The following is a 20,468-nucleotide window of genomic DNA, read 5'->3' as shown; positions in this document are numbered from 1 at the left end:
TTCAAAGCCAGCCTCAGCTGGCTTAAGAGACCCTGTTTCCAAATTTCCAAATAAAATATAAAATAGGTCTGGGAGTGTAGCCCAGAGGTAGAAGGCCCTTGGGTTCCATCCCCAGTACCACAAAAAAGAAAAAAGAAAAAGAAAAAAAAAATATATATATATATATATTGGCAGGAGAAATCTGTACTATTTTTCACATTCTCAAAGAAGTCTGTAACTACTGAAAAGTTAAGAACTAAAGAGACATCATGTTATAAACTAGTGGCAAGTTGACTAATCTCAGGGACTATTGTCAATTGTTTTAGTAAGTAAATAAATATACTGTCATAAGAAATTAGTATTCAGCTGGGCATGGCGGTGCTTGCTTGTAATCCCGGGAAGATTGAGACAGAAGGATCGTGCAGGTTTGAAGCCAGCCTTAGTTACTTAGTGAAGATCTTTGCAACTCAGTGAGACCCTGTTTCAAAATAAAGAATAAAAAATAGGGCTGGGCTCTGAGGGAGAATGCCCCTGGGTTCCATCTCCAGTACCACAAAAAATAAAAAGAATAAAAAACAAAAGAAATTAGTACTCTGCCAGTTGCAGTGGCACATGCTGTAATCCCAGTTTGGGCACAGTTGTCAGAAGATCACAGGTTTAAGGCCAGCCTCAGGCCCTCTGCAACTTAGTGATTTCAAAATAAAAAAAAATAGGGCTGAAAGTATAGTTTAGAGGTAGAATGCTCCTAGGTTCAGTCCCTGGTACCACAGAAAAAAAAGTATTCTGATGAAATATACCAATGAATTTATAGATTTGGTGATGAATATAACAATATACACACTGAAAATGCAATTTTTGACAGCTCTAAATATATTTCAGATAAAATAAACTTAAGTTTTAAAAGCACTGACATTAATTTTATCAACTTATAATTTCCAATATGCTATTCATTCAATTTAGTTCAAAAAAGTTAAATACCTAATACAAGTACTGTTTTCTAGACAATTATGTTAAAATAGGTCAATGATCTTAACAACAGAATCAAATTTAAGTGTTTTTAAAATGTCAAATATAAAACAACTGTCATAGCAAGTGAGTGTTAAAACACAGGAAACAAAATAGGAAAGAAAATAAGAGGTTTCAACTGTAGCTGCATCATGAAGAATTTTTTTTACTGTCCTATTAGTTACTTTGGATTTTTGTCCAGATCAGTGCCAAGCAAAGTATGGTCTGAGCACCACTGCTTATGCACTTAATGTTACTGATCTGTGATAAGTATAATATGAGAATATGCAATTAAAAATTTTCTACTTCTCTAACATTTTTATTTTTACAAAAGTTCTGGTATACAACTACACATATAAAAAAGAGAACTCATCCTTTATTAAAGTCAGAATTTAAATTATATTTTTATTTTTTTATTTTTTAAATTTTATTTATTTATTTATTTTTGGTGGTACTGAGGTTCATGGAAGCCCTTCTACCTCCAGGCTACACTCCCAGACCTATTTTTACATTTTTATTTGGAAAGAGGGTCTCCTAAGCCACTGCACGCAGCTGGCTTCGAACCTACGCGATCCTCCTGTCTCTGCCTCCCAAGCGCGGGGATTACAAGCGTGCGCCACCACGCCCGGCTAAATTATATTTTTAGATCCTAGTTGATCTTCTCTTAAAATATCAAGTGTGTGCTTTTAAAGAAATATATTTAAACTCCACTTTAAATTTAAGATAAAGAGATTGTTCGCCAGGCATGGTGGTGCACTCGTGTAACTCCCCCTCCCCAACTTGGGAGGCGGAGACAGGAGGATCAGCAGGTTCAAAGAGACCATGTTTAAAATAGGTCTGGGAGTGTAGCAGGGAGGTAAAAGGTTTCCATTACCAGTACCACCAAAAAAAAAAGATAAAGAGAACGTTCTTTTTGGACTAGTTTACTTATGGTTTGATTCATATGAATTCTACTCTTAATAATCACTAACCGAACCAGGCATGGTAGTGCATACTTGTAATATCAGTACAGCTGAGACAGGAAGATCTAGGTTTGCAGCCAGCCTCAGCTACTTAGTGAAACCCTCCACAACTTAATGAGAACCTGTTTCAAGATAAGTAATTAAAATTGGGGCGGAGGGTGTAGCTCGGAGGTAGAATGCCCCTGGGTTCAATCCCTGTCACCACACACATACATACATACACACACACACACACACACACACACACACACACACACACAATCACTAACCTTATACAGTCAGAATTTTCATGAGAAGAAAGCTGTTTCATAAAAGAACTTTCATTTTTCTTATCATTTGTTTCTCTTGATGGTCGTTTTACTTGAACCTATAAAAAAAGCAGTATTGTGTTTTCAGACCAACAATTCAACACCCCAAATAAAAACATTTTAATTCTCCCTTAAATTGATAAAATTAAAGCAAATTAATGAAAAGTATAGTTTAAATACATATACGGATTCACTCAAGTATACCAAACCGTAAGCTCACCTAAGTGTACTATGTTCTGGGGAAACAGAATACTGAGAGATAAGGCATAGATTGAGAAGTGGAGGATGTCATTCAGTAGTAGAATATACACATAATGTGCATGAGGCCCAGAGTTCCATCCTAGCACCAAAATAAACAAGTGTTCATAGCAGAAATGAAATTTGTAGATCTATAAGACTAAGAAATTAACTCAGAGGATGTCAGAGAAGACTTAAATGAATAAATGAGTAGTAGTAAGTTGGTCTTTAAAAATGAGTGAGACTTTACCTAAGGAAAAATTACTGTCGATGGAGAAAAAAACAGTGTTTTAGGAATACAGAGAAGCCAATATAGATGGGGAAGAAAAGAGTAGCAAGAAGTTGATAAATGTGTTAGTACCAAATTGTAAAGGTCACTGAATAAGAATATAATCCTATGGGCATAAGAGAATAAATAGAGTTTTTTAAGCAAGTGAATAAAAAGACCATATTTGTGGGAGGTTTTTTTTTTTTTTTTTTTTTAAGGAAAATTAACTTTGACAGCAATGTGAAGTCAGTTAAGGAAGGTAGTAACAATCAATACATCAAAAAGAAAGCTCCTAAAATGTTTAGATCCGCCAGGCGTGGTGGTGCATGCTTGTAATCCCAGCATTCGGGAGGCCGAGACCAGAGGATCTTGGTCCATGAACAGCATCAACTACTTAGTGAGGCCCTTTGCAATTCAGTGACACCATCTCAAAAATAAAAGATTAAAAACTAGGACTGGGGGTGTACCTTGGAGGTACAATGCCCCTGAGTTCCATCCCCAAGTACTGAAAAAAAAAAATTTAGATCCGATACACTATATACTATCTAAGATGATAGACACTAGCCAGATGCAGCTACCGAGTGCTTGGAATGTGGTTCCTCTAAATTAAGATGTGCTATGAGTATAAAACATGAGATTTCAAAATTAGTACAATTTAAGCCGGGAGTGGTAGCACATGCTTGTAATTCCCGCGCTTGGGAGGCAGAGACAGGAGGATCGCGCTGGTTTAAGAGACCCTGTTTCCAAATAAAACCTATAAAATAGGTCTGGGAGTGTAGCCTGGAACCCCAGTACCACCAAAAACAAACAAACAAACAAAATAAAATTAGTACAACTTAAAAATGTAAAATCACTTAGTAATTTATTTGCATGCAGGGGGGAGGTCCTGGAGACTGAACCCAGAAGCATGCTACCTCTAGCCCTTAAACCAATCTTTTGTTTCAAAACGGGTTCTCACTAGTTTGCTTGAGAGTCTCTTTAAGTTGCTGTGTGTGGTCTTGAATCTGTGTCTCTCCTGTCGCAGCTCCCTAAGTACTGGGATTATACAGGAGTGTGCCACCAAGCCCAGTTTCAGTAATTCCTCATAAATTATATAGAACATGGTAGATTACATATATCATTAATTTTTTTTATTTTTATTTTTTTTGGTGATACTGGGATTCCTGGAAGCCCTTCTACCTCCGGGCTACATTCCAAGGCCTATTTTTACATTTTTATTTGGAAACAGAGTCTCCTAAGCCAGCACGCACGGCTGGCTTCGAACCTGTGCGATCCTCCCGTCTCTGCCTCCCACGCACGGGGATTACAAGCATGTGCCACCAGGCCCGGCCATTAAAATTTATTTTGCCTGTTTTCTTTCACTACTTTAATATGTCCACTAAATTTTTTAAAATATATAGTGGTTTTTAGTACAAGTCTATTGGACACCACTAGTCTAGATGAAGAGTCTAAATGAGGCAATGATAGGAAAATAAAAAAGAAAAATTTAAGATATTTAGCAGAAAATACAGGAGAAGATGGGAGAAAAAAAAATTGACTGAGATCACACCATTAACAATCAGAGCTAAGGAAAAGAACAGGAAATGAGATGAGCTTTAGATTTGTTAATGTTTAGATTCCTTTGAAGCCAGGTGTGGCCCATGTAATGCCAGTATTTGGGAGGCTGAGACAGGAGAACTATAGGTTTGAGGTCAGCCTCAGAAAGTAGTGAGACTCTCAGCAACCTAGCAAGACCCTGTTGAAAAAGGGCTGGGGATTAGCTCAGAGGTAGAATGCCCCTGGATTCAATCTCCAGTAAAACTAATGTGCGCGCGCACACATACACACACACACAATCTAAATGGACAAATGCAACAAAATGGCTGGAAATACAGGTCTGATTCTTAGGGAAGATATATGGGGTAGTGATTGGATTTAGAAGCCATCCAAATATAGATAGTATTTAAAGCTGCTGCAGTAGCTTAGATTACTGAGGAAGGACATTTGCCCGGAGAATTTAAATGAAGACACTATGAGAAGCCCAAACAACTAATAAACAAAAGAAAAACAAAGGTAGAGAGATGGCAAAGATGATGAAAGTTTAGACAGGTAAAGCAAACAAATGGATCTACATACCCACAAAAAAAAAAAAAAAGGATGTCCTAGAATCCAAAGGAAGTAAGGGGCAGTCAACAACATTACATGGAAAAATCAAACCATGGAATCTAGAAGTCAAAGGTGATTCTAGTAAGGACTGTTGTTAGTAAAATTCAATGACAGATATGAATGTTCAGTGGGATCTTAAATGAATAAAACTGAGAAAAAGAAAATGCCTCATTCAAGTAATTTAGTTGTAAAAAGAAAAAGTAAAGGTTCAACAGAAGTTAAGTTTAAAGAAAGAGATTAAGCCGGGTGTGGTAGTGCATATTTGTAATGCCAGTACCTGGGGGGCTGAGACAGGAAGATCACAGGTTCACAGCCAGCCTTAGCAATTTAGTGAGGCCTTTCACAACTTAGTGAGACCCTGTTTCACAATAAAAAATAAAAAATAGGGCTGGAAGTTTAGCTGAGAGGTAGAATGCCCCTGGGTTCAATTCCCAGTAATGGGGGAAAAAAAAAAAAAAAAAAAAAGGAAGGAGGAGGAGGAAGAGGAGGAGGAAGACGAGAAGGAAAGTATGAAAGATATCTCATGTCATAATAATATGTTTTTTAAATAAAAACCTTTTAACTTACAAACTGGTTAGCAGATTAGCACTATGCCAAAACTTTAAGTAATATGCAAGCTCTTTTAAATAAATTTAATAGAGGAAAGGGATCACAGGGAAGGAGAATGGGAAGGAAAGGGAAGTAATAGGAATGAAATTGATCAAATGGTATGTGCATGTAGGAATATATCACATGAATCCTACTATTATAATTATAATGCACAAATAAATTTAAATTTTCGTTATAAGTGACACAACAAAATATCTTCAGAAGCTAGTTCATGGCAATCAACCTTTAGCGACATTTTGTGTGTGTGTGTGTGTGTGTGTGTGTGTGTGTGTGTGTGTGTGGTACTGGGAGTGGAACCCAGGGGCTTTCTACCTCCAGGCTGTGCTCCCAGACCTATTTTATATTTTATTTGGAAACAGGGTCTCACTAAGTTGCTGAGAGCCTCACTAAGTAGCTGAGGCTGGCTTCAAACCTGTGCAATCCTGTTTCAGCCTCCCAGGTGTGGGGGATTACAAGCATGCGCCACCATGCCCAGCTGCAACAAAATTTTATTTAGATAGCCTAAAAAATAGTAAACATGTCTCCCATAGAAGCCACTGTAATTTTTATATTATACTTAATATTTTAGCTGTTCTCCATGATATATACTTATTTACATAGACTAAAAATTACATAACTACAAATACTTTTTTCACATATACCATTTCAATTGCAGTCTAGTTTATACCTTACACATCTGATAAAAATATATACAAAAATTTATAAATACCTACACCAAGAATGACTAATGCTTAAATAGCTACATGTTGCTTCCACACTCTTTGCTCTAGTAACCACTGTCAGCTTTAATACAGCTACCTGAAAATAGTTCATTTCTCCCATTAAAGACATCACATACATATATATTGAGTGTGCTCATTTTTTAGCTATTTATCACTTATATATTTAATTTTCATAAATTTTATTCAGTTGCTACACATAAATATTGAGTGTGCACATTTTTAGCTATTTATCACTTATAAACATCACTATAATTATAATCATAGCTCACAATAAGTAACATTAGTGAAGTAATCAGCATTTAAAAAGAAAGATCAGGCCAGGTGTGGTGACACATGCTTGTAATCCTAGCATTCACATTTGGAAGGCTTGAGACAGGAGGCTCAAGCCTCAGCTACTTAGTGAAACCCTCTGCAATTCAGTGAGACCCTGTTTCAAAATAAAGAATAAAAAATAGGGCTGAGGGTATAGTTCAGAGGTAAAATGCCCCTGGGTTCAATCCCCAGTACCACAAAAAAAAAAAGACATCATTCTATATTTTTTATTGGCTAATCTCAAAATGGTTGTGTTCATGAAAACAATTTTCAGATATATGAACTTAAGTTTCTATGGGGATTGGTCTTTGAATCTAAGGCTCCATCTTACTTATTTAATTATTTATTTTATTTAGTGGTAATGGGAATTGAACCCAAGGCATTCTACCTCTGAGATATGTCCCCAGACCTATTTTATTTTTATTTGGAAACAGTGACTCACTAGGTTGATGAGGTTCTCACTACTTACTGAGGCTGCCCTCCAGCCTTCCAGCCTCCTGCTCAGCCTCCCAAGTACTGAGATTAAAAAGTACTCGCCTTTTTATTTATTTACTATTTACTTACATACTTATTTATTCATTCATTCATTTCTTTATTTAGGAACTGGGGATTGAACCCAGGGGCATTCGGTCTCTGAGTTATGCCCCTAGCCTTATTTTTTCTTTTATTTTGAAACAGGATCTCACAAGGTTTTATTTTGAAACAGGATCTCACAAGGTTGCAGATGGCCTAAGTAGTTGAGGCCAGCATGAATCTGTGATCCTCCTATCTCAGCCTCTCAAGAACTGGGATTACAAGTATGGCCCATCAAGCCCAGCTTCACAATTGGATTTAATAGTCCATTTTAAACAGTTTTCAATGAAAAATGTATTCAAAATGCTATACAAGTAATAAATGTTCTTGAAATAAAAGAAACACTCATACTAAAGATATTTTTAAAAATTTAAGTATTATTATTTTCTTCCAAGATAAAAAAATCTATGACTTACCTTAATACACCCCTCCAATGCATTGAATTTAAACACTGTCTGAAAAGGTTTTCGGTCAATAGGACAGGAAGCCAGTATCTAAAAAATGATTAACAAGTTATATATCACAAATGTTATTTTACATAGATCACATTAACTACACTAAATACAGTTACAAGTTTTCCACATTTCCCACTGTTCCTTCAAAGATAAAGGATACAAATGCTTATCTTGCCACAGAATATATGCTCTAAAAATGTTTCATTCAAATATTTACTAAACATCTATTGTATGTTAGAAAACTGGAATACAGTGATGAACGAGATAAAATATCAATTATTAAGATTCTACTAACACCTGCTGCCCCAATGAAAACTACTAGTATAATGAAAGCTGGCTGAAATCCACAGCATGTGGTGTAAGCTGGCTATTATGCTAAACATGGCCAACCCTAAATTAGCTGTAAAAGGAACAGCTTGGACAGTCCTTTACAAATTTTAGTATTCTATAACTTACCACCCCCCACCACCAAAGTTAATTATCTGAAATAGGCAATTGTGCCAGCAACAAAAATATTTTTAAAATGAAAAGGTATTCTGCAACCTCTCCCCTAGACACCTAGATGACATCTCTAGAAGCAGTTCCTTGGAAGCTTTTGCAGATATTCAATGCATATTTACATGTATAGTTACTATCATGATATAATTCATATAATCTCAATTTTTCTGATTTATATAACTTAAACTGGTTTATATTAGTAAGTCAGAGATGCCCCACCCTTAACAACACGTTTCCCTATAATAGTTTATTTACATTTCCTTTCATGAGTAAATTGAGCATATATATTTTTAAAGGCTAGTAAAAAGTTCTGTATTTTTAAACTATTCGTGCTCTTTGTTTTGCCATTTTTCTTTTCTTTTCTTTTTTTTTTTTTTTTTTTTGTGGTACTGGGGATGGAACCCAGGGGCATACTACCTCCAAACTACACTCCGACAGCTCTATTTTTCTGTCTTTTTTATTTCTGAAACGGGGTCTCACTGAGTTGCAAAGGGCCTCACTATGTAGCTGAGGTTGTCTGTGAACCGCAATCCTCTGGCCTCAGCCTCCCGAATGCTGGGATTACAAGCGTGCACCAACACACCCAGCTTCTTTGCCTTTTTAAATTGAGTTTCTAGTCTTTTTCAATTGATTTGAGAATATTTATTTTAAAAACTTGTCCCTCAATCACTTTATGATTATAAATCAACTGTATTTTTCTGTCAAAATTCTTCCTGTCCTTTCAAAATTCATGACTTTAATTAACTCAACTATAATACCAGTTTCCCTGGTAATACTATTAAATATTTGTATAAAATGGGTTTATATTAACTCAAAATGAACTGTTTTCTACTAGGGTTGTAGGGAAGACTTAGCAAACTGAAGAAAATACTCAAGGGTGGATTTTTAGTATCTGTAGTTAAAAAGTAAAAAAGGTTTTTTTTTTTTTTTTTTTTTTTTTGCAGTACTGGGAATGGAACTGAGGGGCATTCAACCTTCAAGCCACACCCCCAGTCCTATTATTCATTATTTTGAAACAGGGTCTCACTGAGCTGCAAAGAGCCTAAGTAGCTGAGGCTGTCCTCAACTGCGGCCCTCCTGTCTCAGCCTCCCATTTGCTGGGATTACAAGTGTGCACCACCACGCCCAGCTAGTAAAAAAGAATTTTAACAGCAATAGTTCAAAAGATCAAACATAGTTACAGAATCTAGGTAAGTTACCTTAAATTATCCCTTAATAAAAAATGTGATCTTTGTCTTTCTGGGCTTTAGCACATATCTAGATATGCTTACACAAATACAGGTAGATATGATGGTATGGTACCTGATCATATAACACATTTTAACAAAAGCTTTTAAGTTACTACAGAAGCAGCCCAAATATAAACCAGTTACTTTCAACCATTTTAGTAAAAAAAGTGCTTAATTCAGTTTTTTCTTTACTAAGTTTTCTTTCTTTGCAGTACCTCCAAGCTATACCCCCAGCCCTAATTTTTAGTCTTTTTATATTTTATTTTTTTTAGGGTCTAAGGATGGAACCCAGGGGCATTTGACCTCAGAGCTATACCCCCTGCCCTATTTTTTATTCTTTATTTTGAAACAGGGCCTCACTAAGTTGCAGGGTGCCTCACGAAGTAGCTGAGGCTGTCCGCAAACTGCGATCCTCTGGTCTCCACCTCCCAAATACTGGGATTGCAAGAGTGCACCACCATGCCCGGCAAGTTTGTCTGTCTGTCTATCATATTTATTTATTTATTTATTTATTTATTTATTTATTTATTTATTTGCGAGTTTGGGGGTGGAACCCAGGGGCATTGACCTCAGAGCTACACCCCCTGCCCTATTTTTTATTCTTTATTTTGAAACAGGGTCTAAGTTGCAGAGGGCCTCACTAAGTAGCTGAGGCTGTCTGTGAAGCACGATTCTCCAGTTTCAGCCTCCTGAATGCTGGGATTACAAGCATGTGCCACCAAGCCCGGCTCTTTTTATTTTTTAAAAGAGTATCACTAGCCGGGCATGGTGGCACACGCTTGTAATCCCTGCGCTTGGGAGGCGGAGACAGGAGGATCCTGTAGGTTTGAAGCCAGCCCTAAGAGACCCTGTTTCCAAATACAAAGTGTAAAATAGGCCTGGCAGTGTAGCCCGGAGGTAGAAGGGTTTCCAGGAACCCCAGTACCACAAAAAAAAAAAAAAAAAAAAAAAAAAAACAGAGTATCACTGAGTTGCAAAGGGCCTCCCTAAGTAGCTGAGGCTGTCCACGAACCAGATCCTACATTATTAGCCTCCTCAATGCTGGGATTACAAGAGTGAGCCATCACGCCCAGCTGTTAAATAGGTTTTGATAGGAAAATGCTTCACCACTGAATCCAGCTCAGCTTGCCTCCAAATACTATAGATTTAGGATGTTATTACTTTTCTACATAAAACTCGATCTTAAGAAACTTTGCTATATGTAGCAACACACATTATTATATCTTTATAATAATGCATTACAAATAGTAATCTTAGTTCAAGAACTCAACCATATAATAATGTAATTGTTGTTTATCAATTACCATATGTGAAATGTCTTAGTTATATTTTTACATTTACAATTTAAGATTATTTAAAAGTAAAATCCTTTAAGTGCTTCCCATTTTAACCAGAACATAAAAATATTTCTATTACAAAAGTAAATTTAGGTAAATATTCATAAAAATACTGAACAGTAATAAAGAAAAATGCTTCTGTCAATGTTTTTTTCAATGTTTAAAATTAACATGTAGCTGGGCATGGTGACACACGCTTGTAATCCCTGCGCTTGGGAGGCTGAGACAGAAGGATCACACAGGTTCAAAGCCAGCCTCAGCTACATAGTGAGGCTCTCAGCAACTTAGTGAGACCATGTTTCCAAATAAAATATAAAATAGGTCTGAAAGTATAGCCTGGAGGTAGAAAGCCTCTGGGTTCCATTCCCAGTACCACAAACAAAAAAAACCTAAAAAAATTAAAAATTAAATAAAATAAAATAATGTGTGGAGCCTTTTGTGTAAACTTATGCAAATTACACAGCCTCTCTGTGCCTCAAACACTTCATTTGTGAAAATGGGAATAACAAAACTTATCTCAATGGTTTTTATGGGAATTAACAGAATTAACAATTCTTAGTAGAATGTGTGGCAAACATTATTATATAAGGTCTTATAAACATAAACCAGCTTAATAAACTAACAAAAACCTTGGTTAACAAAAAGTCAACTTGTAATATGACATATATATAAATGAGAGACACGAGTTCTCTATTATTTCTTACTGGAATGTGCAAACTTCCTACATAAAAATTATTTTATCCTAGGAGCTTCAATTTATGACACACACACACAAAAAAACAAAGAAAGCCTCTGTATTCAAGATATTTACTCTATATCATGTATTAAATCATTCAATGACTGAAATTATTATGCAATCTCTTTCCGTGTGTGTGTGTGTGTGTGTGTGTGTGTGTGTGTGTGTGTATGTGTGTGTGTTGCTAGGGATTAGGGATTAGGGATTGAACCCAAAGGCATTTTATATCCGAGATACACCCCCAGCCCTATTTTTTATTCTTTATTTTGAAACAAGGTCTCACTAAGTTATAGAGGGCCTCACCAAGTAACTGAGGCTGGCTGTGAACCTGTGATCCTCCCAAGTATTAGGATTACAGTCATGTGCCACTACGCCCAGTTTAGAATCTCTATTTTTAATTAAACTTCCTGTTGACATCAACTAAATAGCAGTTTTTCGTTTATAATTTTCAATATGACAGTTTTAATGAGACATCCCATTTTGATTTGTTTCAAATATTTGGTTCCTCAATAGGATTTTCATTTTTTTTTCTTAAGCATAACTGCTTTACATCTGTCTCATTTGAAGAAAAGGTTCCAATGCTATTATAAAAACAACAAAAAAAAAAAAACAGGAAAAAAGGTAGTAGCAGTCAGAAATCTACTACTATCATAATCTAAATATACTTAAATTTTCTAAAGATAATTTCATTAACACTAGAAAATAAGGTAATCAGTATGGCTTAGGTTCAATTAACTGAAACATTTCTTAAAATTTCCCCAGGTAAAGAAAAGCATAAGATTAGAAAACAAGCCACCAATGGCAAACAAAATATCTTTCCTATAGCTAAAAAAACAATGCTATCCATCTCTCATCTTACAAGAGTGTAGCAAGTGTTTCAGAGAGGAAATAAAAAAGAAATTCAGTTATGCTACATTAAGTCTGCATGGCATACATCTATAAATTAAGAGCAACTAAAGAACTTAATGAAAAAAATCAAAACACATTTTAAAAAATTAAGTAGATCTTTGTTTTTCTAAGTGCAGACTTAGAAAACTGTAAAATACTTTCACACACCAACGCTCATTAATAGGTACCAAAGCATCAAATTATATATCACATAATATATAGCTTTAACAGAAAAATTTTAGATTTTTAAAAATGGCTTCGATTAGCCTAATTCCTAAGGGAACTTCATCCTTACATGCAGCAGATAAAAAAATATTTCAGAAAATCCTAGAGACATTTTTACCTTTCAAATTAATGTTTGTCTCATTCAAATGGCTGGTTAAATTCTAAACAGGTTTTAAATGTCAATGTTTAAAATTAACAAAAAATTTCATGTACTTAAAATAAATCTCAATAATTCATCATTGATTTCCTATATGAAACAATTATTCACCTGTGTAAATTAGTAAGACTTTCAATTTTAAAATTTCTGATGTTTCATAATCAAAGTTTAAAAACACCATTTGACTATGATATGGCTACAAAATTAACAGAATGTGCTCACTGCTTTACAGTGTAACATGTAGTAATAAATAGAGCACACGTTTTACTGTGAATGCTCTGTACTCAGGTTATATCAGTTAAGGAGACAATTTTGATAGTAAAAATAATCTTCCTAATGATTTCATAAAACATACCCTAGTGTTCTGAAGCGTTGTAAATTCCCAGCACAGACAAACCCATATTTAAATGTAAGAACAGGAAACCTTCCTTATTTGAGAATTCAGGATTCTTGATTTCTAATATTTCTTGCTTCCTGCTGCTGCTCTATCCTCAATCACATAGGCTGCCTATAGATAGCCCCTCCTAGAGAGAGAGAAGCAAGTGTTAAAGTGCTTAAAGACTATATCTCAGTACCTACACTTCTAGATAGGTGTTCCTGTTTAAGAAAATCACTCGTACTATCTTTCTACTAACAAAGTATATGACACAAAATTGCAGTTCAAAATCATATAAAGATTTGGGAATGTATATTATTAAAAGTTGATAGTTATTTTAAAATTGTTCACCAGGACCTTTCTCATTAATGGTTTCAAAACACCTACTCAGGCCCCATGAAGTGCACACCTGTTATCTAAGCCTACACACTTAAAAACTTTCTTTCAAGTTAGCCCTTGTCAGACCATATTGGTGAAACTATGGCTCATTATACTAGCTTTCAGAAGTATATTCCTAAAAGACAAATGGCTTTAACTGGTAAAGTAACACTAAGTGCATTTTATCTAACTACTCAAATGAAAACCTTTCATGGTCACGAAGATACATTTTACCTGGGTAGAATTACATTTAATCTTAATTTCTTCTGACATTTAATAGTTAAGCTTTTTCCCCTAGTATTAAGACAGAAAACTCAGTAAACTACCTGTGTTAAGTCATCTTACATATTCTGAGATTAAAACTATTCTACACAAAATTACACATTAATTTACCTGACTGAAGAATAAAGGATTACATGAAAACCTTCACACATACTCTTTAGGTAATGAGTGTTCACACTGATTGTAAATGAGTATAAGATGAAAAAGGAAATCCTATAGAGGAGTAAACAAGACAACCTAAAGGAGGAGGAAGGAGGGAGGGGGGAAGAAGGAAAATCTCTAAAACACACAATGTACTTAAACATATGGAAGTCAACCACTAAGCCAAGCAAGGGAGGGAGGGATGGGGAGGGAATGGAGTGGGAATTGGGTAGAGGTTAAATCAGTGATGTGTACATGTAAATACAAGTTTTTTACCCCAATATGATGTATGAATATAATGCACCAATTAAAAAAAGATTTCACAATGAGCATAAAATAAATTCTTTGCCCTACCAAAGAATATTCTAAAGGATTAATTTACTGGCTAAAAACAGCAGAGAATGTTAACAGAATTAACCCTAAGTTCAAGTTCTATAGGACTCGAAACTAGCAACCTCCCTAATCACTGTAGTGTGTGTGTCTGTACATGTGCACACGTACATTCAAGAGACAGACAGACAGGCACACTGGGGATTGAACCCATGGGCATTCTACCTCCAAGCTACCTCCTTTGTCTTTTATTTGAAAACAGAGTCTCACCAAGTTGATCAGAGCTAATGTGCTGAGGCTATTTTCTAACCTGCAATCCTGTCTTTACCTCCCAAGTACTGGGATTACAGATGTGTACCACCATGCCCAGCTCTAATCCACTTTAAAGATGAAGACAGAAATCCCTAATCACCTACTGCACAAATCTAATATAATTAAATACAATAACGTATTTAATAATACCTTATCAATTATAAATTAGTAATATAGGTGGTACTCCAAATATACACGTATTGTTCCACAGAAGTACAGTAAGAGAGATTTAGGTAAGTTCAGTTTTTTTAAAAAACTAAAATTTGGAAAAAAAATAAAAATACCCAGCCAATAAAGTTGTTCTGATTATTAAAAAGTAATTTAACCACCAGAAAGATATACAAATTTCCATCCACTGCATAAAGGAACACTTGTATATAAAACTTATTTATGGTCAAAATATAAGTCATCTAATAATATACTGATTTTTTGTCATTTATTATTAATTCAAAAATATATTCCTCACCTGTCTGTACTCAACATTGCTGTTTGACTTCTTCAAGAACTGAATGTCACCTTGGTAAGACTCTTCATTTCTAGTCTCATGAGAGAAAGCATGCCTTTGTCAACTGTCCAACTTTGATTTCATTAACCTCAACTTTCTCAAACTGAAGCTGTCAGCATTTGATATGAAATGGAGGACTGAGATAAATAAGCCTAGGGAAGATAAACTTCATATAGTGGGAAAACTAATCACATTTGAAGATAATAATACTTAAGAGGGAAATATTTTAATGCTACCTAAAAGGAAGAAAAAGAACCTCAGAAGACATCAAGAACATCATAATCACATGTACTGCATACCCTTGTAATATACTTAGTAGAGCTGGGGGTGCAGCTCAGTGGCAGACCTTAACATATAAATGTGAGGCTCTGAGTTCAATCTCCAGCACCTCCTCCAAAAAAACTACAATAAGAACATACTTTAAAAATGTAACATTTCTAGTTTTCAACTCTTAACCCTTTTAAGACCAAATTTTTAACCACCTCTTGGCAACTATACCAAATCATAAAACCTATCTTTTTTTTTGGGGGGGGGGGGTAAAAATGGAGATTTCCCTGTCTGTAGAGGATCATAATTATGATCAGCTGTCACTACTACTGTCCATATGTCAGACTTTTCTAACCTTCAACTTTTTAAGTATCTACTTAAAATGTGCAAACTTAACCAAGGTTATATTTATTTAAGTTTAAGAGTCTCAGTAGGTTTAGATTCTGGTTTTGCTCATAGTATAGGTAAAATAAATTCCTAACTGAATGACTAATAAAATTTTAGGAGCTGGTCATGGTGATAGATGCTTATCATTCCAGTATTTAGGAGGCTAAGACAGGAGCCGGGCGTGGTGGCGCACGCTTGTAATCCCCGCGCTTGGGAGGCAGAGAGAGGAGGATCGCGCAGGTTGGAAGCCAGCCGCGCGCGCTGGCTTAGGAGAACCTGTTTCCAAATAAAAATGTAAAAATAGGTCTTGGAGTGTAGCCCGGAGGTAGAAGGGCTTCTAGGAACCACAGTACCACCAAATAAAATAAAATAAATAAAATAAATAAATGAATAAATAGATCCCCCTCCCCCAAAACAGGATATCACTGAGTTGTGAAGGGCCTAAGTAGTTGAGGCTGTCTCCGAACTGTGATCCTCTGGTCTCAGCCTCCAAAATGCTGGGATTAAGCGTGCACCACCATGCCCGGCCCTTTTTATTTTTTGAAACAGGGTCACACTAGGTTTCTAAAAGTCCACTAAGTTGTTGCAGCTTTCCTTAACCTGTGATCCTCCTGTCTCAGCATCCTAAGTACCTAGGTTACAGATAAGCGCCACCATGACCAGCCACGTACTGGCTTTATTTTTATTTGTTTGTTTGTTTGTTTTTTGTGTGATACTGGGGATAAAACCCAGGGGCATCCTAACTCCAAGCTACACCCCCAGGCCTATTTTTTATTCTTTATTTTGAAACAGGATCTTAATGAGTTGCAAAGGGCCTCACTGAGTAGCTGAAGCTCTCTGGGAACCTGGATCCTCCTGTCTCAGCCTCCCAAATATTGTGATTACAATCGTATGCATGCCCAGCTCAAGTACTGGCTTTAAAAAAGCAATTTTGCCTGGCATGGGGGCGCACTCTTGTAATCCCAGTGCTTGGGAGGTGGAGACAGGAGGAGGAGACAGGAGGATTGAAGCCAGCTGCTCTGGCTTAAGAGACCCTGTTTCCAAAAATAAAATAGGTCTGGGAGTGTAGCCTGGAGGTAGAAGGGTTTCCAGGAACCCCAGTACCACCAAAAAAAAAAAAAAAAAAAAAAAAGAAAATTAAAAAAATTAAAAATAAAATAAAAATAAAAAAGCAATTTCAAATCAATAGTGTATACTAAAAAAAAACATGAAACAAGAAAAGTATCATAGGAAAAAAAAGATGCTGTCTGAAACACTAAGTATATAATCAAGTATTTTTTTCTTAAAAATATAAGAGTTTAAAATAATCAAGTTTACCACTATCTAATAGAGCTGAATATATGCACAGTCCACAACCTAGCTATTTCACTTCTCAATACATACCCTAGAGAAACCAATAATGTGTATATCATGGTAGAGGTTAGGATTGTGTTGAAAGATACGCTTGGTGTAGTGAAGAAGGATGGAGACCCACATCTATAAATTCTAATTTTCTTAAAGAAAAACGCATACTCAGGATTGGGTTGTTTGAATTCTCAATTCTTTGAGCACAGATTACAACCGTGAAAACCACTGTAAGAAAAATTCTTTTTTTTTCTTTTTTTTTTTTTTTGTAGTACTGGGGATTGAATCTAGGGGCATTCTACCTCTGAGTTATATCCCCAGAAATATTCTTTATTCTTTACTTTTAAACAGGGTCTCATTAAGTTGCAGAGGGCCTAAGTAGGTGAGGCTGCCTCAAACCTGCAATCCTCCTTTCTAAGATTCCCAAGTACTGAGATGACAACTGTGTACAACTACACTCAGTCTAAGAAAACTCCTTTTTTTTTTATTTATTTTTTTTTTTGGTGGTACTGGGGGTGGAACCCAGAGGCTTTCTACTTCCGGGCTATACTCGCAGACCTATTTTATATTTTATTTGGAAATAGGGTCTCACTAAGTTGCTGAGAGCCTCACTAAGTAGCTGAGGCTGGCTTCAAACCTGTGTGATCCTCCTGTCTCAGCCTCCCAAGCGCGGGGATTACAAGCGTGCGCTACCACGCCCGGCAGAAAACTCCTTTTTTTAAAAAAGTTAATCAAGCCAGGCATGTGGCACATACTTGTAATCCCTGCACTTGGAAAGCTGAGACAGGAGGATCACACCAGCCTCAGCTGCTTAGTGAGGTGCTCAACAACTTAGTGAGACCTTGTTTCCAAATAAAATATAAAATGGGTATGGGAGTATAGCCCGGAGGTAGAAAGCCTATGGGTTCCACCCCCAAGTATCACACACACAAAAAAAAGTTAATCAGCCAGGTGTGCTGGCACCTGTAATCCCTGCACTAGGGAGGCTAAGACAAGAGAATCACAGGTGCTAGGTAGTAGAGACTCATGAACCTAGTGAGACTCTGTTTCCAAATAAATAAAAATCAGGCTGCGGAAGTACCTCAAAAGTAGAACGCTGAAGATGGCGAAGAGAAAAGCAGTGTTTACAAGTCCTGCTAACACTCGATCTCTACTGCCACAAAAATCAACGCTTATCATAGCCAGAAAACACCATTGGCAGAGAAATAAAAACTGTAAATACAAGGGACAGAGACAAAGAAGACTAGAACAAATAGAGACCAAAAAAGAAACCAGTCCGCATTGCGGTGGCGGAGCAACGCCGGCGCCATCTTGCCTCGCAGCACCAGGCTCCAGAAAAGAAAGGGACTCAAAACGGAGCTCAAAACCAGAAAAGAAATACGCCTGCCTCATGGCTAAGGGCACAGCAGCAGTGCAATATTGCCAGCAGCAGCAGCAAGTTCACCGCGCCTGCGACAACTCCAGATCAGTGCACTCAACAACCCACCAGGCTCCAGAGAAGAAAGGTAAACAAGGAGCTGAAGTGAGCACCTGCAGATCATTCGGATTAATTCCGCACTTTGTTAAGCGCAAAGAACTTCTAAAACTCACAGTGGCCAAGCTCATCTCGCCCTCCAGGGACTCAGAATGGAGCTCAAAACCAGAAAAGAAATACACCACCCTCACGCCTGCCAAGGACGTGGCGGCAGCGCTATATTGCCAGAGGCGGCAGAGTTCACCGAGCCTACAACAGCTCCAGATCAGCGCACTCAATAACCGTAAGCGATATTGCGGCCCCTAGAAGAGAAATCCCAGTACTGTACTCCCAGGTACTTGCGCAGCTTTGATAATATCCCTGGGTCTGAGATTTTGCAGTCCAACGCAGTGAAAAAATAGCAATAGCATACATACCACACCCTAGTCGCAGCTCCCCATGGGAAAACACCCACCCTGGTACCCCCCATGGTCTCACACAGCCTCAATTAACTACCTGGGTCTGAGACATTGCGATACAACCCAGTAAAGGAGTAGTGGTGACTGAGATTACCACAGACTCAAGATCCAGAGCACCCTAAGTGAAGTTGTAGTGACCCAGGAAAGAACCCAGAGAAGCCAAAAAATTCTGAAATCTTGGGAAGGAGGAATAACAATGGAGCAATGAATGCCCACAACGCCACAATATCAGAACCAGATAACACAGAAATTCAGAGATCTCCAGAAGATCAAATCAGAAATATACTGTAGAAATAATACAGGACCTTCAAAAAGAATTTAGAGACAGTTTAAAAGACATAAAGGATGCAATCATTGAAGAAAAGGCATCAATGCAAACTATAAACAATCACTTAGACCACATGGAGAATAGATTCTTGCTCCTAGAAGAGGAACACTCCAAAAATAAACGCATAGTTTATAATTTAGAAAAAAAAAAACCCGACAGCAGGAATCTGACATTGAAGAAATATGGGCCCATTTTAAGAGAGCTAATTTAAGAATAATCAGAATAGAGGAGGGAAAAGAAGGTGAAATCAAAGGAATCAAAAATCTCTTCAAGGAAGTAATAGCAGAAAATTTTCCAAACATAAGAGCAAGAGGTCAATACACAGGTCCAGGAAACTTACAGAACTCCCGTTAGACAGGATCGGAGAAGAGGTTCCCCTTGCCACATAATTGTCAAAATGACCAATGTGGAAGGCAAGGAGAGAATCTTAAAGGCAACAAAAACAAAAGGCCAAGTGACATTCAGAGGCAAACCAATTAGAATCACTCCAGACTTCCCAAACCAAGTCATGAAAGCCAGAAGGGCTTGGAATAACATATTCCAAACTCTGAAGGAAAACAATTTCCAGCCAAAAAGTTTCTACCCAGCAAAACTATCTATCAAATTAGATGGGGAAATAAGAAGCTTCCAAGACAAACAGAAACTGAAGGAATTTATGCCTTCAAAAGCAGCACTAAGAAAATACTCAAGGAGATTAACTACAAAGAAGAAATAGGTAATACAAACCAGAACCAGAGAAACAGATTTTCCATCCAGCAGACAACTAAGCAAAGAAGAATAAACAGTATTTCAAACAGAAATAAATGTGCCGGGCGTGGTGGCGCACGCTTGTAATCCCCGCGCTTGGGAGGCGGAGACAGGAGGATCGCGCAGGTTCGAGGCCAGCCGCACTGGCGTAAGAGACCCTGTTTCAAAAATATAAAATAGGTCTGGGAGTGTAGCCCGGAGGTAGAAGGGCTTCCAGGAACCCCAGTACCACCAAAAAAAAAAAAAAAAAAAAAAAAAAAAAAAAAAACCCAGAAATAAAATCTTAACGTTAGGAATTAAAAATCATGCCTCAATAATCACTCTGAATGTAAATGGCCTAACTCTCCAATAAAAAGACATCAAGTGGCAAAATGGATTAAAAACCAGAATCCATCCATCTGCTGCTTACAAGAAACACACCTTACAAGTAAAGATAGGAACAAACTCAAGGTAAAGGGCTGGAGCAAGGTAATCCATGCTAACGGAACTCAAAG

General features: G+C 36.8%; 1 protein-coding gene across 1 annotated transcript in view; it reads right to left on the bottom strand.

Moving 5' to 3' along the window:
* SCAF11 (SR-related CTD associated factor 11) overlaps window positions 1-20,468 on the bottom strand; it is a gene marked incomplete at its 3' end in the record, with an annotated part of 74,693 nt that overhangs the window by 27,141 nt on the left and 27,084 nt on the right. Inside the window, exons 4-5 of the mRNA XM_080706085.1 lie at window positions 7,537-7,614; window positions 2,216-2,313 (exon numbers count right to left, since the gene is read on the bottom strand). Of these exons, the coding sequence (XP_080562211.1) occupies window positions 2,216-2,313; window positions 7,537-7,614 (176 nt within the window). The remainder of the gene's footprint in view (window positions 1-2,215; window positions 2,314-7,536; window positions 7,615-20,468) is intronic.

This window comes from Muscardinus avellanarius (genome assembly GCF_963383645.1).
Source record: "Muscardinus avellanarius genome assembly, chromosome: 11".
NCBI classification, from domain to species: domain Eukaryota; kingdom Metazoa; phylum Chordata; class Mammalia; order Rodentia; family Gliridae; genus Muscardinus; species Muscardinus avellanarius.
The sequence above is the reverse complement of the archived record's forward strand: the minus strand, read 5'-3'. Positions and strand labels throughout refer to the sequence as shown.